At 48.8% G+C, this 16,603-nt stretch overlaps 5 protein-coding genes and 1 pseudogene across 5 annotated transcripts; 3 read left to right on the top strand and 3 right to left on the bottom strand.

Annotated features, from left to right (window-relative positions):
• Positions 1 to 5,570: 5,570 nt before the first annotated feature.
• Positions 5,571 to 6,048, bottom strand: LOC100093382 (histone H2B type 1-O). The gene has a single exon (XM_001514690.4). It carries the CDS (start codon positions 6,014 to 6,016, stop codon positions 5,636 to 5,638), a length of 381 nt encoding a protein of 126 aa, XP_001514740.1. The 5' UTR covers positions 6,017 to 6,048; the 3' UTR covers positions 5,571 to 5,635.
• A 247-nt stretch (positions 6,049 to 6,295) lies between these two features.
• Positions 6,296 to 6,863, top strand: LOC100093253 (histone H2A type 1). Its single transcript, XM_001514662.4, has one exon. It carries the CDS (start codon positions 6,320 to 6,322, stop codon positions 6,710 to 6,712), a length of 393 nt encoding a protein of 130 aa, XP_001514712.1. The 5' UTR covers positions 6,296 to 6,319; the 3' UTR covers positions 6,713 to 6,863.
• Positions 6,864 to 9,009: 2,146 nt separating this feature from the next.
• Positions 9,010 to 9,392, top strand: LOC100093250 (histone H4). The gene has a single exon (XM_001514647.4). The coding sequence runs from the start codon at positions 9,051 to 9,053 to the stop codon at positions 9,360 to 9,362; it is 312 nt and encodes a 103-aa protein (XP_001514697.1). The 5' UTR covers positions 9,010 to 9,050; the 3' UTR covers positions 9,363 to 9,392.
• A 197-nt stretch (positions 9,393 to 9,589) lies between these two features.
• LOC100093379 lies at positions 9,590 to 10,146 on the bottom strand (annotated as a pseudogene).
• A 171-nt stretch (positions 10,147 to 10,317) lies between these two features.
• LOC100093239 (histone H2A type 1) lies at positions 10,318 to 10,747 on the top strand. Its single transcript, XM_001514562.3, has one exon. It carries the CDS (start codon positions 10,349 to 10,351, stop codon positions 10,739 to 10,741), a length of 393 nt encoding a protein of 130 aa, XP_001514612.1. The 5' UTR covers positions 10,318 to 10,348; the 3' UTR covers positions 10,742 to 10,747.
• Positions 10,748 to 12,405: 1,658 nt separating this feature from the next.
• LOC107547715 (histone H1.4-like) lies at positions 12,406 to 13,555 on the bottom strand. Its single transcript, XM_016226983.3, has one exon. The coding sequence runs from the start codon at positions 13,494 to 13,496 to the stop codon at positions 12,828 to 12,830; it is 669 nt and encodes a 222-aa protein (XP_016082469.2). The 5' UTR covers positions 13,497 to 13,555; the 3' UTR covers positions 12,406 to 12,827.
• Between the last annotated feature and the right edge of the window lie 3,048 nt (positions 13,556 to 16,603).

Below are 16,603 nucleotides of genomic sequence, written 5' to 3'. Positions count from 1 at the left end.
AGGGAACCTCATTTGAGCAAGCGTGGCCTAGTGGATAGAGCCCGGGCCCGAGAGTCAGAAGGACCTGCGTTCTAATTCCGGCTCCGCCGATCGTCTGCCGGGTGACTCTGGGCAAGTCACTTCTCTATGCCTCAGTTCCCTCATCTGTAAAATGGGAATTATGCCCGTGAGCCCCGTGTGGGCCAGGGACCGTGCCGATCCTGATTACTTCTTTGTGCCTCAGCTACCTCATCTATAAAATGGGGATTAAGACCGTGACCCCCACTGGGGACAGGGACTCTATCCAAGCTGATTACCTCTCTGTGCCTCAGTTAGCTCATCTGTAAAATAGGGATAAAGACGGGGAGCCCCATGTGGGACAGGGACGGTATCCAACCTGATTATCTTGTATCTACTTCAGCGCTTAGTACAGTTCTTGGCACATAGTAAACGCTTAAAGGATACCATAAAAAAACGAAATTCCTAGCCTGTAGGGCAGCGTCGGCCTTGTATCTGTTCCTGGCATCTGTCCACGTTCCCCCCGGCTGGTCTCTGTGGCAAAGAAACATTTCAGTCCTTTCGTTTGGGTCTTGGGGCGAGAGGTCTCTCGTTCATTCAATCATATTTATTGAGCTCTTACTATATGCAGAGCCCCGTACTAAGCACTTGGGAAAGTACAACTCAACAAATAGTGACATTCCCTGCCCACAAAGAGTTTACAGTCTAGAGGTCTTTGAACCTGTCCAGGCCCTCATGATCAATCAATCAATGGTCGTTACTGAGCACCTACTATGTGCCCAGCACTGTACTAAGTGCTTGGGAGAGTAAAATAGAGTTAAAGATCCTATCCTTGACCCTCAAGGAGTTTGCCATCTAGAGGACCCTTCCCACAGGCTCTCCTCAGTGGTCCAGCAAGCGATCGATTTGGAGGCAGTGTGGCCTAATGGAAAGATCACGAGGCTGGGCGTCAGGAGACCCTGCTCCAGCTCTGCCACTGACCTACCGTGTGACCTTGGCCGAGTCACTTAATCTCTTTGGGCTTCACTTTCCTCATCTGTAAAGTGGGAGTCAGATTTGTGAGGCCTGTGTGGGACAGGAATTAAGTTGGATCTCAATCCTTGTACCTACTCCCAAGCTTAGCACATAGTAAGGACTTAATAAGTGCCATTATTGATAGTCATTTTGATGTGGATCCAGTGATATGGGTGAATAGATACCTTCCTCAGAGAAACAGCCCAGTGGATAAAGCACAGGCTTGGGAGTCAGAAGGACCTGGGTTCTAATCCTGAGCTCCGCCACCTGTCTACTGGGTGACCTTGGGCAAGTCACTTCATTTCTCCGGGTCTCCATTACCACATCTGTAATGGAGACTTTCTAGGCTGTAAGCTCGTTGTGGGCAGGGATGTGTTTATTTTTCTTTTGTTCTCTCACAAGCACTTAGTACACGGGAAGCAGCCTGTCTCAGTGGAAAGAGCACGGGCTTGGGAGTCAGAGGTCATGGGTTCGAATCCCGACTCCGCCACTTGTCAGCTGTGTGACTGTGGGCAAGTCACTTAACTTTTCTGTCCCTCAGTGACCTCATCTGTAAAATGGGGATTAAGACATTAAGCCTCACAAGGGACAATCTGATTACTCTGTATCTACCCCAGCGCTTAGAACAGTGCTCTGCACATAGTAAGCGCTTAACATTACAGGGCTCTGCATACTGTAAACTCTAAATAAATACAATTGAAAGAATAAAATGGGAATCGAGACTGTGATCCCTATGTGGGGTAGGGACGGTATCCAGCCCGATTTGCTTGCACCTATCCCAGCGCGTAGTACAGTTCCTTGCACATCGTGAGGACTTAACAAATACCACAATTACTATTATTCGCTGGGAGAAGTGGCAAGCGAGGTATTTTTTATCATATTTCATGCCAAATCCCAATCTTTGGTCCTTCTTTTGATATACCAGGGAATCCTTGTTCCAAAGGTCTTTCTGTGGCCCTAAAGAATTCTATTACACTTAAGGCGTCTTCTCATTTGCAGATTTCACATCTTGTGGGAGACTTACCTTACCTCAATTACCTCACTGCCTCTTCCTCTCCCCTTAAACCTCTGAAGTGCTCTTACTTGAATAGAGATTATAATCAAGCTTGGATTTCAGCGCTTAGTACATTATACTTGAGAGAGTACAATAGAATTTGTACTTAAGATCTCTGCCTTTGATCATTTGACAATCTATCAGGATTAAAAAGCCCATTTCCACGCTCTGTCATTAAGTAAGGAAAGGTCTTGAGTAAGTGATTGCAAGGTGTTAAAAGCCCATTTCCACGCTCTGTCATTAAACAGGGAAAGGTCTTGAGTTTGTGATTGCAAAGTGTTAGGATGTGAAGGGAAACCCTTTGAAAATTGAATGTGTAGATGTGTACATCAAACAAAGTAATTCGTAATCTTTTCATGTTACATGTTTGTATTACTACTTGATCATGTTTTTGAATTATTCAATCACCATTCAAAAATAAAAGTGTATATTGGTTAATTTTGGGGGGGTCTTGGCTATAAATTAATGTACTTTGAATTCCAATAGGAAACTAGACTTGGCTTAACTCTCTTGCTTAAGCCTCAATTTTCATGGCATCAATTGAGAACGCTAGCTGGGGTGTATCAGTAAAGGAATGAACCCCTTTCTTGGACGTTTCTCCTCTGGAGAAGAGGATGAAGGTCTGGGGTGTGGGTAATCATGAATCAATCATATTTATTGAGCGCTTACTGCGTACAGTAAGCTTGGGAAAATACGCTATAACAGAGTTGGTAGACGCATTCCCCACCAGCAAAGAGCTTTATCATCGTTATTAGTGTTATGCACACAGTAAGTGCCTAGTAAATACTATTGAATAAATACGATTGAATGAATAATGGTCTTTGTTGAGCACTTGCTATGTGCAGAGCACTGTACTAAGCGCTTGGGAGAGCACACTATCGCAGAGTTGGTAGGCACAGTCCCTGCCCACGACGAGTTATGCTATCCTTAATAATGATAATAATAATGTTGGTATTTGTTAAGCGCTTACTATGTGCCGAGCACTGTTCTAAGCGCTGGGGTAGACATAGGGGAATCAGGTTGTCCCACGTGGGGCTCACAGTCTTCATCCCCATTTTACAGATGAGGGAACTGAGGCACAGAGAAGTTAAGTGACTTGCCCACAGTCACACAGCTGACAAGTGAGAAGCAGAGTGGCTCAGTGGAAAGAGCATGGGCTTTGGAGTCAGAGGTCAGGAGTTCGAATCCCAGCTCTGCCACTTGTCAGCTGTGTGACTGTGGGCGAGTCACTGAACTTCTCTGTGCCTCAGTTCCCTCATCTGTAAAATGGGGATGAAGACTGTGAGCCCCACGTGGGACAACCTGATTCCTCTGTGTCTACCCCAGCGCTTAGAACAGTGCTCTGCACATAGTAAGCGCTTAACAAATACCAAATACCAAGTGGCAGAGCTGGGATTCGAACTCATGAGCCCTGACTCCAAAGCCCCGTGCTCTTTCCACTGAGCCACGCTGCTTCTCGGATCCTTCTTCTTGGACTCCCAAAGAGACGCTTTAAAATCTAGATTCTCAACCTGGTGTTGTGGGCAGTTGACTTCTTCAAGGGGGAGATCACACAATATACTCCTGGGGATCCCCAAGCACCTTGTATAAAACTCCTTTATTGTTTTCCCAAAGAAAATTCCCAGAGCCATTGGATCCAGGCCCAAGCATGACTGTGAACTGCGATTAGGGGTGAAAGAGGTAAAGGGAAGGGTGATTTAATAATGATGGCATCTGTTAAACGCTTACTACGTGCAAAGCACTGTTCTAAGCGCTGAGGTGGGGGATACAAGGTGATCAGGTTGCCCCACGTGGGGCTCACAGTCTTCATCCCCATTTTACAGATGAGGGAACTGAGGCACGGAGAAGTGAAGTGACTTGCCCAAAGTCTCACAGCTGGCCAGCGGTTTAGCCGGGATTAGAACCCACGACCTTTGACTCCCAAGCCCGGGCTCTTTCCACTGAGCCACGATAGCAGCGTGGCCTAATGGATAGAGCCCAAGGCTGGGGAGTCAGAAGGACCTGGGTTCTAATCCTGACTCAGCCACGTGTCAGCTGCGTGATCTTGGGCAAGTCACTTCACTTCTCTGGGCCTTAGGTCCCTCATCCCTAAAATGGGGATAAAATGCGCGACAGAGACTGTCCTACCCGATTTGCTTGTATCCCCACACAACGCTTAGTACAGTGCCCGGCGCATCGTAAGCGCTTAAGCACCAGTTTGAGGGCATAAGGACCGACCCCCTTCAATTTAGAAAAGGGGCACGCTGAGACTGTGAGCTTGTGGCGTGCAGGGATCATACCTACCAACTCTGCTGTATTGTACTCTTCCAAGCGCTTAGCACAGTGCTCTGCGCACAGCGCTCAATAAATGCCACTGATTGACAGACGTGGGTGGACATTCTACCAGAAGAAGGGGACAGAGAGAGGAGGCCAACCCACTTTTTGGAGCCTGCTTGGTCTCGGGCTCCATCTTCTGTCAAAATACGAAACCTTTCCGCTGGAAATTTGGGATTCGATCCCTCCCGTCTCCGGCGGATTTGAATACCATCGTATTTATTGAGCGCTCGCTGTGTGCAGAACAGTGTACTAAGCGCTTGGGAGTACGCTAAAAAGGCACATTCCCTTTATCCACATATGCCAATGGATTTTAGCCTAGCTTTAGAGCGACCTATTGGAAAGCCTCATTTTATTTGTATTGCTGTCCGTCTCCCTCCCCTGTAGACTTGAAGCTCGTTGCCCTCCCAAGCGTTTAGCACAGTGCTCTGCACACAGTAAGCGCTCAATAAACAGTCAAATGCAGAGCACTAATAGGGGAGAAATTTTGTTAGGAATTGTTAAGCGCTTCTGTGGTAGGGGGTCCTACGCGCTGGGGTGGTGGCTTAACGGAAAGAGCCCGAGCTTGGGAGTCAGAGGTCGTGGGTTCTAATCCCGGCTCCGCCATTCGTCAGCTGCGTGACTTTGGGCAGGTCGTTTTCACTTGTACGCCTCAGTTGCCTCCTCTGTAAAGTAGGGATAATAATGTTCGTACTTGTTAAGCGCTTACTATGTGCAGGGCACTGTTCTAAGCGCTGGAGGAGATACAGCGACATCAGTCAGGTCGTCCCACGTGAGGCTCACAGTTAAACCCCATTTTACAGATGAGGAAACTGAGCCTGGGGGGGGGGGTCACACGAGGGACAAGCTGATGACCTCGTTTCTATTCCAGCGTTTGACAGAGTAAGCGCTTAACAGAGCGAAGCAGCGTGGTTCAGTGGCAAGAGCCCGGGCTTTGGAGTCAGAGGTCATGGGTTCGAATCCCCGCTCTGCCACTTGTCAGCTGGGTGACTGGGGGCGAGTCACTTCACTTCCCTGTGCCTGTTACCTCATCTGGAAAATTGGGATGAAGACTGAGCCCCACGTGGGACAACCTGATTACTCTATCTCCCCCAGCGCTTAGAACAGTGCTCTGCACATACTAATCGCCTAACAAATACCGATACTATTATTATACCGTTATCAGCCCATAGAAAAGAACTACAGCAGTTTTGCGAGCGAGTGGGTGGCTCTGAAAAGAGCCTTTGGGTTCGTTGAGCGAGAAGCCTCAGGGGCAGCTTACTTGGAGCTGGTGTACTTGGTGACGGCCTTGGTGCCCTCGGACACGGCGTGCTTGGCCAGCTCCCCGGGCAGCAGCAGGCGCACGGCCGTCTGGATCTCCCGGGACGTGATGGTGGAGCGCTTGTTGTAGTGCGCCAGGCGGGAAGCCTCGCCGGCGATGCGCTCGAAGATGTCGTTGACGAACGAGTTCATGATGCCCATGGCCTTGGACGAGATGCCCGTGTCGGGGTGGACCTGCTTCAGCACCTTGTACACGTAGATGGAGTAGCTCTCCTTGCGGCTCCGCTTGCGCTTCTTCCCGTCCTTCTTCTGCGCTTTGGTCACCGCCTTCTTCGACCCCTTTTTGGGGGCTGGGGCGGACTTGGCGGGGTCAGGCATGGTTGCTACTACTGCCCCTCACAGACTACCAGTAACAATACCTCTCCGTCGAAGGGCCCTCTTATTTATAGGATTCCTTATGTAAATGAGGGTTTGATTTTGCTTCAATCTGATTGGAGAGTAAGCGGGAGTTCCGTATGCAAACGACAGGATTCCAGTTCTGCTTTTCTATTGGATAACACGAGCAGGGTTCATTCTAGCCAATCAAAACGCTTCACTTTGACTCCTCGCAGAACGTATAAAAGGACCGCGCTCGCACTTTCTTAATATTTTTTCTACTTGATTTTGTTGGTTGTTGCCGCTATGTCTGGTCGGGGAAAGCAGGGAGGTAAGGCGCGCGCCAAGGCCAAGACCCGCTCGTCCCGGGCCGGGCTGCAGTTCCCGGTGGGCCGCGTCCACCGGCTGCTGCGCAAGGGCAACTACGCGGAGCGGGTGGGGGCGGGCGCGCCCGTCTACCTGGCCGCCGTGCTCGAGTACCTGACGGCCGAGATCCTGGAGCTGGCTGGCAACGCGGCCCGCGACAACAAGAAGACCCGCATCATCCCGCGGCACCTGCAGCTGGCCATCCGCAACGACGAGGAGCTCAACAAGCTGCTGGGCAAGGTCACCATCGCCCAGGGCGGCGTCCTGCCCAACATCCAGGCCGTGCTGCTCCCCAAGAAGACCGAGAGCCACCACAAGGCTAAGGGCAAGTAAAGCCGGAAAAACCTAGATTTCTCAAACCCACTGAAACCAAAGGCTCTTTTCAGAGCCACCCACCCTGTCAAAAAAAGCTGTTACTACTGAATTTTTGCAGGGGATGTTGACAGTGTAAAATGCTACTAACAAAAAACTCTTTCCCACCAAAGATGTGTTCATTCATTCATTCACTAGTATTTATTGAGCGCTTACTATATGCAGAGCACTTTACTGAGCGCTTGGAATGTACAAATCGGTAACAGAGACGGTCTCTGCCCTTTGACGGGCTTGCAGTCTAATCGGAGAAGACTGAGCAATTGTGTGCTAAACATTTGTGCCAAATGCTGTTCTAAGCTCGTGGAGTGCAAGTACAGTCAGGGTGGGATACGGTAGTCCCTGTCCCTCATGTTCACATTTCTGATCCCCATTTTATAGATGAGCTAACTGAGTCACCTGCCCATTTTCACTCAGCGGATGAGAGAGGATCAGAACCCAGGTCCTTGATTTCCAGGCCTGTGCTGTATCCACTAGACCATGCTGCTTCTTGTCTTAATCGTCTCTGACCCATAGCGACACTATGGATACATCTCTCCCAGAGCGCCCCATTCTCCATTTCCATTCGTTCTGGTAGTGTATCCATAATTTTTTTGGTAAAGATACAGTAGTTTACCATTGTCGCCTTCTGCGCAGTAAAGCACCCTCGACTCCCATGCCGCTGCTGCCCATCACGGGTGAGTTTTGACTTGTAGCAGATTGCCTTCCGCTCGCTAGCCACTGCCCAAGCTACTAATGGAATGGTAGCCTCTGCTTGAGTCTCCCTCATGGGTTCGAATCCCGGCTCGGCCACTTGTCAGCTGTGTGACTGTGGGCAAGTCACTTAACTTCTCTGTGCCTCAGTTACCTCATCTGTAAAATGGGGGTGAAGACTGTGAGCCCCACGTGGGACAACCTGATTCCCCTGTGTCTACCCCAGCGCTTAGAACAGTGCTCTGCACATACTAAGCGCTTAACAAATACCAACATTATTATTATTAGCCGAGACTGGTAGATTACTGGAAATCTGTAGGTGTGACCTTGAGAGGGGATGCTGCTTCTAGTCAACTTCAAGTAGGTAATAGCCAGTTCACTAAATTAATGTTAGAGAAAGCTAATAGTTGATATCTGGGGTTGAGCTCCTAAGACATGAGATCGCAGAGTTGTAGCCTTGCCTCAACTTTATAACAGCTCTGATCTTAGTACAGAGGATAGGAGTAGGCGAAAAAGGAACAACAGTGAGATGAACGTGAGCTGCTAACTCATTTATTTACTAGCTGAGGCATCCATTCATTTGCATTTCATTCAAACGTATTTACAGAGCACTTACTATGAGCAAAGCACTATGTGAAAGCAATGGGGGAGCCAGGGTCAGCTCCTCTAGATCTAGGAGCATTCATGCTAATAGTCTCCCTGATAATTAAAATTCAGCTTTCAGTCCTGAACGTTATATTGGGAGACATGAAAAGATGTTCTCGAATGCAATTAAAAATAGGAGCAGTAACTGGAACGCTTTAACCATCAAACAAGAGTCCTAATGAATTGGATTATCGATGAAATGGTAATCAACCACGTCCCAACGTGGGATTTTCTAACGTTTTCATCCAATCAACTCGGACATTTCATTATCAGAGGCCCGGGTAAGCCAGTTCTATGTGATTCTCACTGCTGTAGAGGTAATTTTTGAATGCAATCTTCGCCCCCTATCAAGTATGCAAATTCAACTGATTGAAGCGAAAATTGTTTAAATAACGTCCTTGCAGGCCAGAAACATTTTTGAATCCAGACCAGTTCATTTAAGTCTTCCCCAACTAAGCCCTCCTTCCCCCAACTCCTTATTCATTCATTCAGTCGCATTTATTGAGCGCTTAGTGTGAGCAAAGGACTGTGCTAAGCGCTTGAGAGAATACAACATAACAATAACCAAGCACAGTCCCGTCCACAACCACCTCACAGTGGAAGAAAACCAGTGAAATTTTCGAACAGAATGCAAACATGATATGCTTAATGGAGACGGGGGCGAAACGAAAACCAGACAAAAATCTATAAAAGGTAAAAGGTTTGCCTTCTCTACCCTCGCCTTCTGTGAACTTAAGCGCTTAGTACAGTGCTGTGCCCAGAGTTAAGTGCTTAATAGAGATGAATAAATGAAATGTGACCGTTAGAAGCGTTTAGAAAAGAAGGGGCGGGGTTTGAGGCGGGGCGGACCTCGTGAACGCTGGTTTCAATCAGGTCCGACTTTGGGCTATATATAAACGGCGGCGCGCCGTTTTCTTACCGTTGTTCTTTGGGTTTTGAGGGAATAGTCTTTTAGCCTTTCAATATGTCTGGGCGTGGTAAAGGCGGAAAGGGACTGGGAAAAGGCGGTGCTAAGCGGCATCGGAAAGTGCTGCGGGATAACATCCAGGGCATCACCAAACCCGCTATCCGCCGTTTGGCCCGTCGTGGAGGAGTCAAGCGCATCTCCGGGCTGATCTACGAGGAGACCCGCGGGGTGCTCAAGGTTTTCCTGGAGAACGTGATCCGCGATGCCGTCACCTATACGGAGCACGCTAAGCGGAAAACCGTTACCGCTATGGATGTCGTCTACGCCCTTAAACGCCAGGGCCGTACTCTGTATGGCTTCGGTGGCTAAACTTTTCTTTTATTAACCCAACAAACTAAAAGGCCCTTTTCAGGGCCGCCCACAGTATCACTTAAAAGAGCTGGAGCGTTCAATTTATGTAAGCTATTACTAAGCTGGTCAAAACTCCCAACTATAAGGACGTCTAGGTTATAGTGTTGAAGGATGGTTAAGGAAGGTAAAGAGAATCTTGACTTCCGTTGTGGTGTAACCGTTGGGAGGTGAATCAGGTGTACAGGTCACCTAACGGGTAGCCAAAGGGTAGTTGCTACGGCCTTTTCGTGAATGAGTATGTGGGGCTGAAGGGAGGTTTTAGTTTTGGAGCGAGAAGCATAGATATAGTACTTAGAGCTGGTGTATTCGGTGACGGCCTTGGTCCCTTCGGATACGGCGTGCTTGGGTTGCTCCCCGGGCAGCAGCAGGCAGACGGCCGTCTGGATCTCCCGGGACGTGATGGTGGAGCGCTTGTTGTAGTGCGCCAGGCGGGAAGCCTCGCCGGCGATGCGCTCGAAGATGCCGTTGAGGACGAGTTCATGACGCCCATGGCCTTAGACGAGATGCCCGTGTCGGGGTGGACCTGCTTCAGCACCTTGTACATGTAGATGGAGTAGCTCTCCTTGCGGCTTCGCTTGCGCTTCTTGCCATCTTCGGCGTTTTGGTCACTGCCTTCTTGAAGCCCTTTTTGGGGGCTGGAGCGGATTTGGCTGGCTCAGGCATAGCGTTAAGAAACGACTACGGCTCTTAAAACAGCGCCTTCTTTGCGAGGAAGGTAAACTTATGAATTCTGGTTAAAAATAGCTCATTCTGATCAGAGGATGCTCTTTATTTTACGCAAATTAACGGATTCTAAATCCTACACCTTATTGGATGACCATAAAATGGAAAAATTTTAACCAACCAAAAGACTCCCTGCGTTACCTATATAAGGTCACTGTTTTACTGAGGTCTTAATATGTTTTTAGGATTCTTCTGAAGGTTGTTGGGTCTTGCCATTCACTATGTCTGGCCGCGGAAAGCAAGGAGGCAAGGCTCGCGCCAAGGCCAAGACCCGCTCGTCCCGGGCGGGGCTGCAGTTCCCGGTGGGCCGCGTCCACCGGCTGCTGCGCAAGGGCAACTACGCGGAGCGGGTGGGGGCGGGCGCGCCCGTCTACCTGGCCGCCGTGCTCGAGTACCTGACGGCCGAGATCCTGGAGCTGGCGGGCAACGCGGCCCGCGACAACAAGAAGACCCGCATCATCCCGCGGCACCTGCAGCTGGCCATCCGCAACGACGAGGAGCTCAACAAGCTGCTGGGCAAGGTCACCATCGCCCAGGGCGGCGTCCTGCCCAACATCCAGGCCGTGCTGCTGCCCAAGAAGACCGAGAGCCACCACAAGGCCAAGGGCAAATAAAGCCGGGGAATGCCAGACTCCTCAAATCTAGTGAAACCAAAGGCTCTCTTAAGGGCCACCAACAACCTCAGAGAAGGAGTTGTTCCCTGTTTCATTGTGTTCAATAGACAATGAGTTGTCTATGCAAATATAAGTGGAAAGTCAATACTAACTCACAAACTACTACTAATGGAAGCGCTAGTGTTTTTATTTGGGGGTGATAATTAGCCTAATCAAAGCATCAGTCTTCCAAACCATATTCGTTGTCCCCAAACTCCAGACACTTTTTGAGGTTTGCACAGAAGGCAGGAACCGAACATTTTCTCACGCATTGCCCTCCAAACTTGTTCAAAAATCGTGCCTTTGTACATAGCGTACGGAGGTTGGATGAAGGGAGGATAGTGGTGGGAGCTCTCAATGTGGGGAAGACTAGTGAAAAAGAACAAATTTAAATCAATAAGCACGTCCCTTGGGAAACGCTCAGTCACAGAAAAGCAATGTTGGTGATAGTGCAGGGAGGCCGCGATTGCTCTGAAAGAGGTGATTGGTGATCGTTCCCAACAGAATTGTTGAGCAGGCATTCCCAACAGAATTGTTGAGCAGGCACTGAATCCCCATTTTACAGATGAGGAAGCTGAGGCATAGAGAAAGGTCAGTGAGGCATGTATCTTGCTCGAGGTCATACAGCAGGCAAGTGGTGGATTTGGGATTAGAACCCAGATCCTTCGACTTCTAAAAATAAAAATGGTATTTGTTAAGCGCTTACTATGGGCCAAACAATGTTCTAAGCACTTCCAGCTGATCTTTGCTGACCAAAAGGAGGTAGAGACCCTGAAAAATAAAATATCTCAGAACTCCATGTAATGCCAAAACAGAGGAACAATGAAGTCCTGGGATTTAACTATGAAGGCGAGGGGAAATTGGCGCGCGCGGGAGCTTTATCCAGGAGAGCGGCACATTATAAAGAGGATTGAAAGTCCCCAATCCTGGAAGACGACGGGAATTTCGTCTCTTTTCACAGCCAATGAACAAGAACCTCTATCCATATAAGAGGTGGAACAGCTCAAAACTGCTCCTATTTCCAGGAGGGGCGAGCAAAATCGAGTAATCACGTAGTTATGGCACGTACCAAGCAGACGGCCCGCAAGTCCACCGGGGGCAAGGCGCCCCGCAAGCAGCTGGCCACCAAGGCGGCCCGCAAGAGCGCCCCGGCCACCGGCGGCGTGAAGAAGCCTCACCGCTACCGGCCCGGCACCGTGGCGCTGCGGGAGATCCGCCGCTACCAGAAGTCCACCGAGCTGCTGATCCGCAAGCTGCCCTTCCAGCGGCTGGTGCGGGAGATCGCCCAGGACTTCAAGACGGACCTGCGCTTCCAGAGCTCGGCCGTCATGGCCCTGCAGGAGGCCAGCGAGGCCTACCTGGTGGGGCTCTTCGAGGACACCAACCTGTGCGCCATCCACGCCAAGCGCGTCACCATCATGCCCAAGGACATCCAGCTGGCCCGCCGCATCCGCGGAGAGAGGGCTTAAATATTTCATCGCAATCACCAATCTCGGATACCCAAAGGCTCTTTTCAGAGCCACCCACATCTTCCGCTGAGGTGCTGTGTCACAAATTACATGGTCATTTAGAACTCAATGGGGGTGAGCAGGTTAAAAATACCTGCCTGATGCCGAGGATAAATAGGGTGGAGAAAATGAGCCAAGTTGGCGAAAGGCCCAGTTTTATTAAACGTTAAACAGAGAGATCCGAGGGTTCTAATGAGGTTCCTGCCCCACATGAGCTCCCACTTCGAGGATGATGTAGCAGGCACATAGAAGGCCCCAGGGCATACAACAGCAGCGACGGAGCTAGCATTCAATGTTGGCGGGGCGTCTAAGTTGGATGTGTAAGTAAATGTGTATTTGTGTTAATGTCTTCCTTTCTAGACTCGCTGAAGTTAGAGAATGACTGTTGGACTATACTAATTGGTCTGCAGAAAAGAAGCGCTCAAAAACTGATGGAATGAACCCCCACCCCCCCACAAAATGTTTTTAGCTCTTTTTCTGAAATTTGTGGGTGGCTCTGAAAAGAGCCTTTGTGGTCCTAGAGTTCGCAGTACAGCACCTTACTTCTTCTTGGACGCAGCCGCCTTCTTGGACTTGGTGGTTTTTGGTTTCGCAACCTTTGGCTTGGCTGCTTTAGGCTTTACCACTTTAGGTTTGGCGGGGCTTTTAGCCGCTTTTTTGGGCTTGACAGCTTTGGTCTTTTTCGGACTCTTGGCCGCTTTCTTGGCTGCCACCGCCGCCGGCTTCTTGGCTTTCTTCGGAGTCTTTTTCACGCTCTTTCTGGCCCCGGAAACCGCAGGCTTCTTGGGCTTCTTGGCAGCGCTGGCGGGTTTCTTGGGCTTAGCCGCGGCCGCCGGTTTCTTGGCTTTGGGCTTGGCCTTGCCCTCGGAGCCGGCCGCCTTCTTGTTGATCTTGAAAGAGCCCGAGGCGCCGGTGCCTTTGGTCTGCACCAAGGTGCCTTTGGCGACCAGGCTCTTGAGCCCCAGCTTGATGCGGCTGTTGTTCTTCTCCACGTCGTAGCCGGCGGCGGCCAGCGCCTTCTTCAGAGCGGCCAGGGACACTCCGTTGCGCTCCTTGGACACGGACACCGCCTTGGTGATCAGCTCCGACACCGAAGGACCCGCGGCCTTGCGCCGCGCTCCGCCCGCAGGCTTCTTGGCCTTCTTCTTGGCCGGAGATTTCTCCACCGGTGCCGGGACGGCGGGTGCAGCAGGAGCCGTTTCCGACATGGTGATAGGTCTTTGTCCTCTAAAACCGCAAATAAAAAAATAAGCCCCGCAAAAGAAAGTGGCAGCCACTAGTGTAAACGGACCCCCTCGGAGGGTTGTATTTATAGGGCGGAGCTGCGCTGTGATTGGTGCGCTCTGTAACCCCCTCGCTGGCCGCCAAGGACTTTCGTCTGGGCTCACGAGTTGTGTTTGTTCCTCCCGAAAAATCCAAATAAATATAAATCCCCCCACATGTAATCCATCATTTTTTGACCGGAAAACTACTAGGAGACGCTAAATATTCGGACTCTTTCTTTTGGTCCATGAAATAGAAAGCGCGTTGATAAAAATGCTGAAAGTCTCCTCAGGTGTGGACAAAACTCAGTGGGCAGGAATAGAACTTTCTATTTTCTTTCTCTATAATATACTGTTTTTTCTTCCCCGCGTTCTGGGATCGCTGCCATAGTGTTCCACGGGTTCCCTAGCTCCGATCTGCGCTCTGAGTAAAGTTCAGATCGCAATATTTTCACGATAAACCTTCGTCTCCGCGAGACAAGTAACACAAACTCCTCGGGCACGTTGCTTTGGAAATTGTTGGCTCCCGGGGTCCATAAAACTCGCTTAGTTTCACCGTGAGCGGGTCCCGAACCTAGTCGACTTGGTTTTCTGTGCCAGAGCAGCCCAAGGAGAATACACATTTTCCTTTTTTTTTTGTTTCGTAGCAGTTTTACATTGGTTTTGACTCGCCTTCCTATTCATCGATCTCATTCGTGTCTCCCCGTATTTACCATTGGATTGTAAATTCCTCGAGGCCAGGGACCATGACTTGACATTTTATCTCAATCTATCAATTAATCAATGGTAATTATTGATCGCTTACTATGTCCAGAGCTTGGGAGAATGCAACAGAATTATCAGACGTTCTCTGTTCACAACGAGGTCACAGTCTAAAGGGGCTTTGGTCTTTAGGACCTAGAACAATGCAGTTCAAACTAACATTCAACAGCAATTAACATTTTCATATTTATTTCCCTGCAATTTTTTGAGAGACTGTCCTCCCCTCTAGACTAAAACTCCTTGAAGGTAGGGAGCATGTATAAAGTCTATTACACTGCGTGATCCAAGATCGTAGTAAAGTGCTCTCTCCAGAGTAAGACTTCGTTACCATTATTATGGTATTTCTTGAGCTCTAACTGCATTTCAAGCAATGGTATTTATTGAGTGCTTACTATGTGCAGAGCACCACATATATAGTGTAAATGCCTGTCTACTTCTTTTGTTTTGTTGTCTGTCTCCCCCATTCTAGACTGTAAGCCGTTGTTGGGTAGGAATTGTCTCTATCTGTTGCCTGAATTGTACTTTCCAAGCACTTAGCAAAGTGCTCTGCTCCCAGTAAATGCTCAATAAGTACAATTGAATGAATGAATGAGTGAAGGGGTGAATATCAAGTGCTTAAGGGATACAGATAAAAGTGCAAATATGCTTCCATAAATATGAGATTAATAATAGGAACAATAACAGGTAATTATAGGAAGCAGGATAACCTAGTAGATAAGGTTTAGGCCTGTAAGTCAAAGTTACCTCAACTGTAAAATGGGGATGAAGACTGTGAGCCCCATGACGGACAGGGGCTGTGTCCAACCTGATTACCTTGTATTTACCCAGTAATAATTATGGTATTTGTTAAGCGCTTACTATGTGCCGAGCACTGTTCTAAATGCTGGGATAGATACAAGGTAATCAAGTTGTCCCATAAGGGCCTCACAGTCGTAATCCCCATTTTCAGATGAGGTAACTGAGGCACAGAGAAGTGAAGTGACCTGCCCAAAGTCACACAGAAGACAAGTAGCAGAGCTGGAAATAGAACCCATGTCCTCTGACTCCCAAGCCTGGACTCTTTCCACTGAGCTTGGAACAGTGATCAGCATATAGTAAGCACTTAACATATACTATGATTATTATGATTATTATTAAGACCTGGGTTCTAAACCCGGCTCTTCCATTTACCCATCGTATGACCTTGGGCCACTCACTTAACTTCTCTGTGCCTCAGTTTATGCAACTTCACAAATGAGGATTCAATATCTGTTCTTCCTCCTTAGACTGTGAGTACCGTGTGGGACTTGATTATCTCGTATCTGTCCCCGTGCTTAGTACAGTGGTTGGCACAGAGTAAGAGCTTAACAAATACCACAGTTCTCATTATTATAATTATTAGGTGAGAAATAGTGTGCTAAACGCTAGAGTGGATACAAGGTAATCAGGTTGGACAAAGTGATGATGCTTCAAAGCTCTGCCTTTGTTACTGGGAGGTGGTAGAACAGAAAGACCGTGAGCTCCACATGAGTCAGGGACTGTGTCCAGGCTGGCTACCTTTTATCTACCCCAGAGCTTAGAACAGTGCTTAACACCTAGTAAGCGCTTAACCATTATCATCATCATCGTCATCATCACAGACCTCTGCTTTCCTGGAGAGGAGTCACTATACTTCAAAACACGAGAATCATCCTTAATGATATTCATTTGGAGAAAAATGCCTGCACAAGATATGACATATCATTATACGTTATTACCTGGCTATTAAATGCTTCACAACCACAGTGACCTGGAGTACAGTGCTGGTACAATAAATATGATTGAGTGAATGAATCAATCACTTCATTGGTGGTCTTTATTGAGCTTTATATTAATTGCTTGGAAAATGCCGCCCACCTCCTCACCGTCCCTCGGTCTCGCCTATCCTGCCGTCGACCCCTGGGCCACATCCTCCCTCGGTCCTGGAACGCCCTCCCTCCTCACCTCCGTCAATCTAGTTCTCTTCCCCTCTTCAAATCCCTACTTAAAGCTCACCTCCTCCAAGAGGCCAACCCAGACTGAGCTCCCCCCTTTTCCCCTCTGCTCCCTCTACCCCCCCCTTCACCTCTCCGCAGCTAAACCCTCTTCTCCCCCCTTTCCCTCTCCTGTCCCACCCCCTCAGCACTGTACAGTTGGCACTCAACTGTATATATCTTCATCACCCTATTTATTTTGTTTATTTTGTTTAATGAGATGTACATCACCCTGATTCTATTTGCCATTGTTTTTATGAGATGTTCTTCCCCTTAACTCTATTTATTGCCATTGTTCTT

This window comes from Ornithorhynchus anatinus, chromosome X5 (assembly GCF_004115215.2).
Source record: "Ornithorhynchus anatinus isolate Pmale09 chromosome X5, mOrnAna1.pri.v4, whole genome shotgun sequence".
In the NCBI taxonomy this organism is placed as follows: domain Eukaryota; kingdom Metazoa; phylum Chordata; class Mammalia; order Monotremata; family Ornithorhynchidae; genus Ornithorhynchus; species Ornithorhynchus anatinus.
This window is presented reverse-complemented; position numbering and strand designations above follow the sequence as displayed.

Excerpts from the sequence above, each read along its gene's own strand:
- LOC100093250 (XM_001514647.4), top strand. The coding sequence starts at position 9,051 with ATGTCTGGGCGTGGTAAAGGCGGAAAGGGACTGGGAAAAGGCGGTGCT.
- LOC100093382 (XM_001514690.4), bottom strand. The coding sequence starts at position 6,016 with ATGCCTGACCCCGCCAAGTCCGCCCCAGCCCCCAAAAAGGGGTCGAAG.
- LOC100093239 (XM_001514562.3), top strand. The coding sequence starts at position 10,349 with ATGTCTGGCCGCGGAAAGCAAGGAGGCAAGGCTCGCGCCAAGGCCAAG.
- LOC100093253 (XM_001514662.4), top strand. The coding sequence starts at position 6,320 with ATGTCTGGTCGGGGAAAGCAGGGAGGTAAGGCGCGCGCCAAGGCCAAG.
- LOC107547715 (XM_016226983.3), bottom strand. The coding sequence starts at position 13,496 with ATGTCGGAAACGGCTCCTGCTGCACCCGCCGTCCCGGCACCGGTGGAG.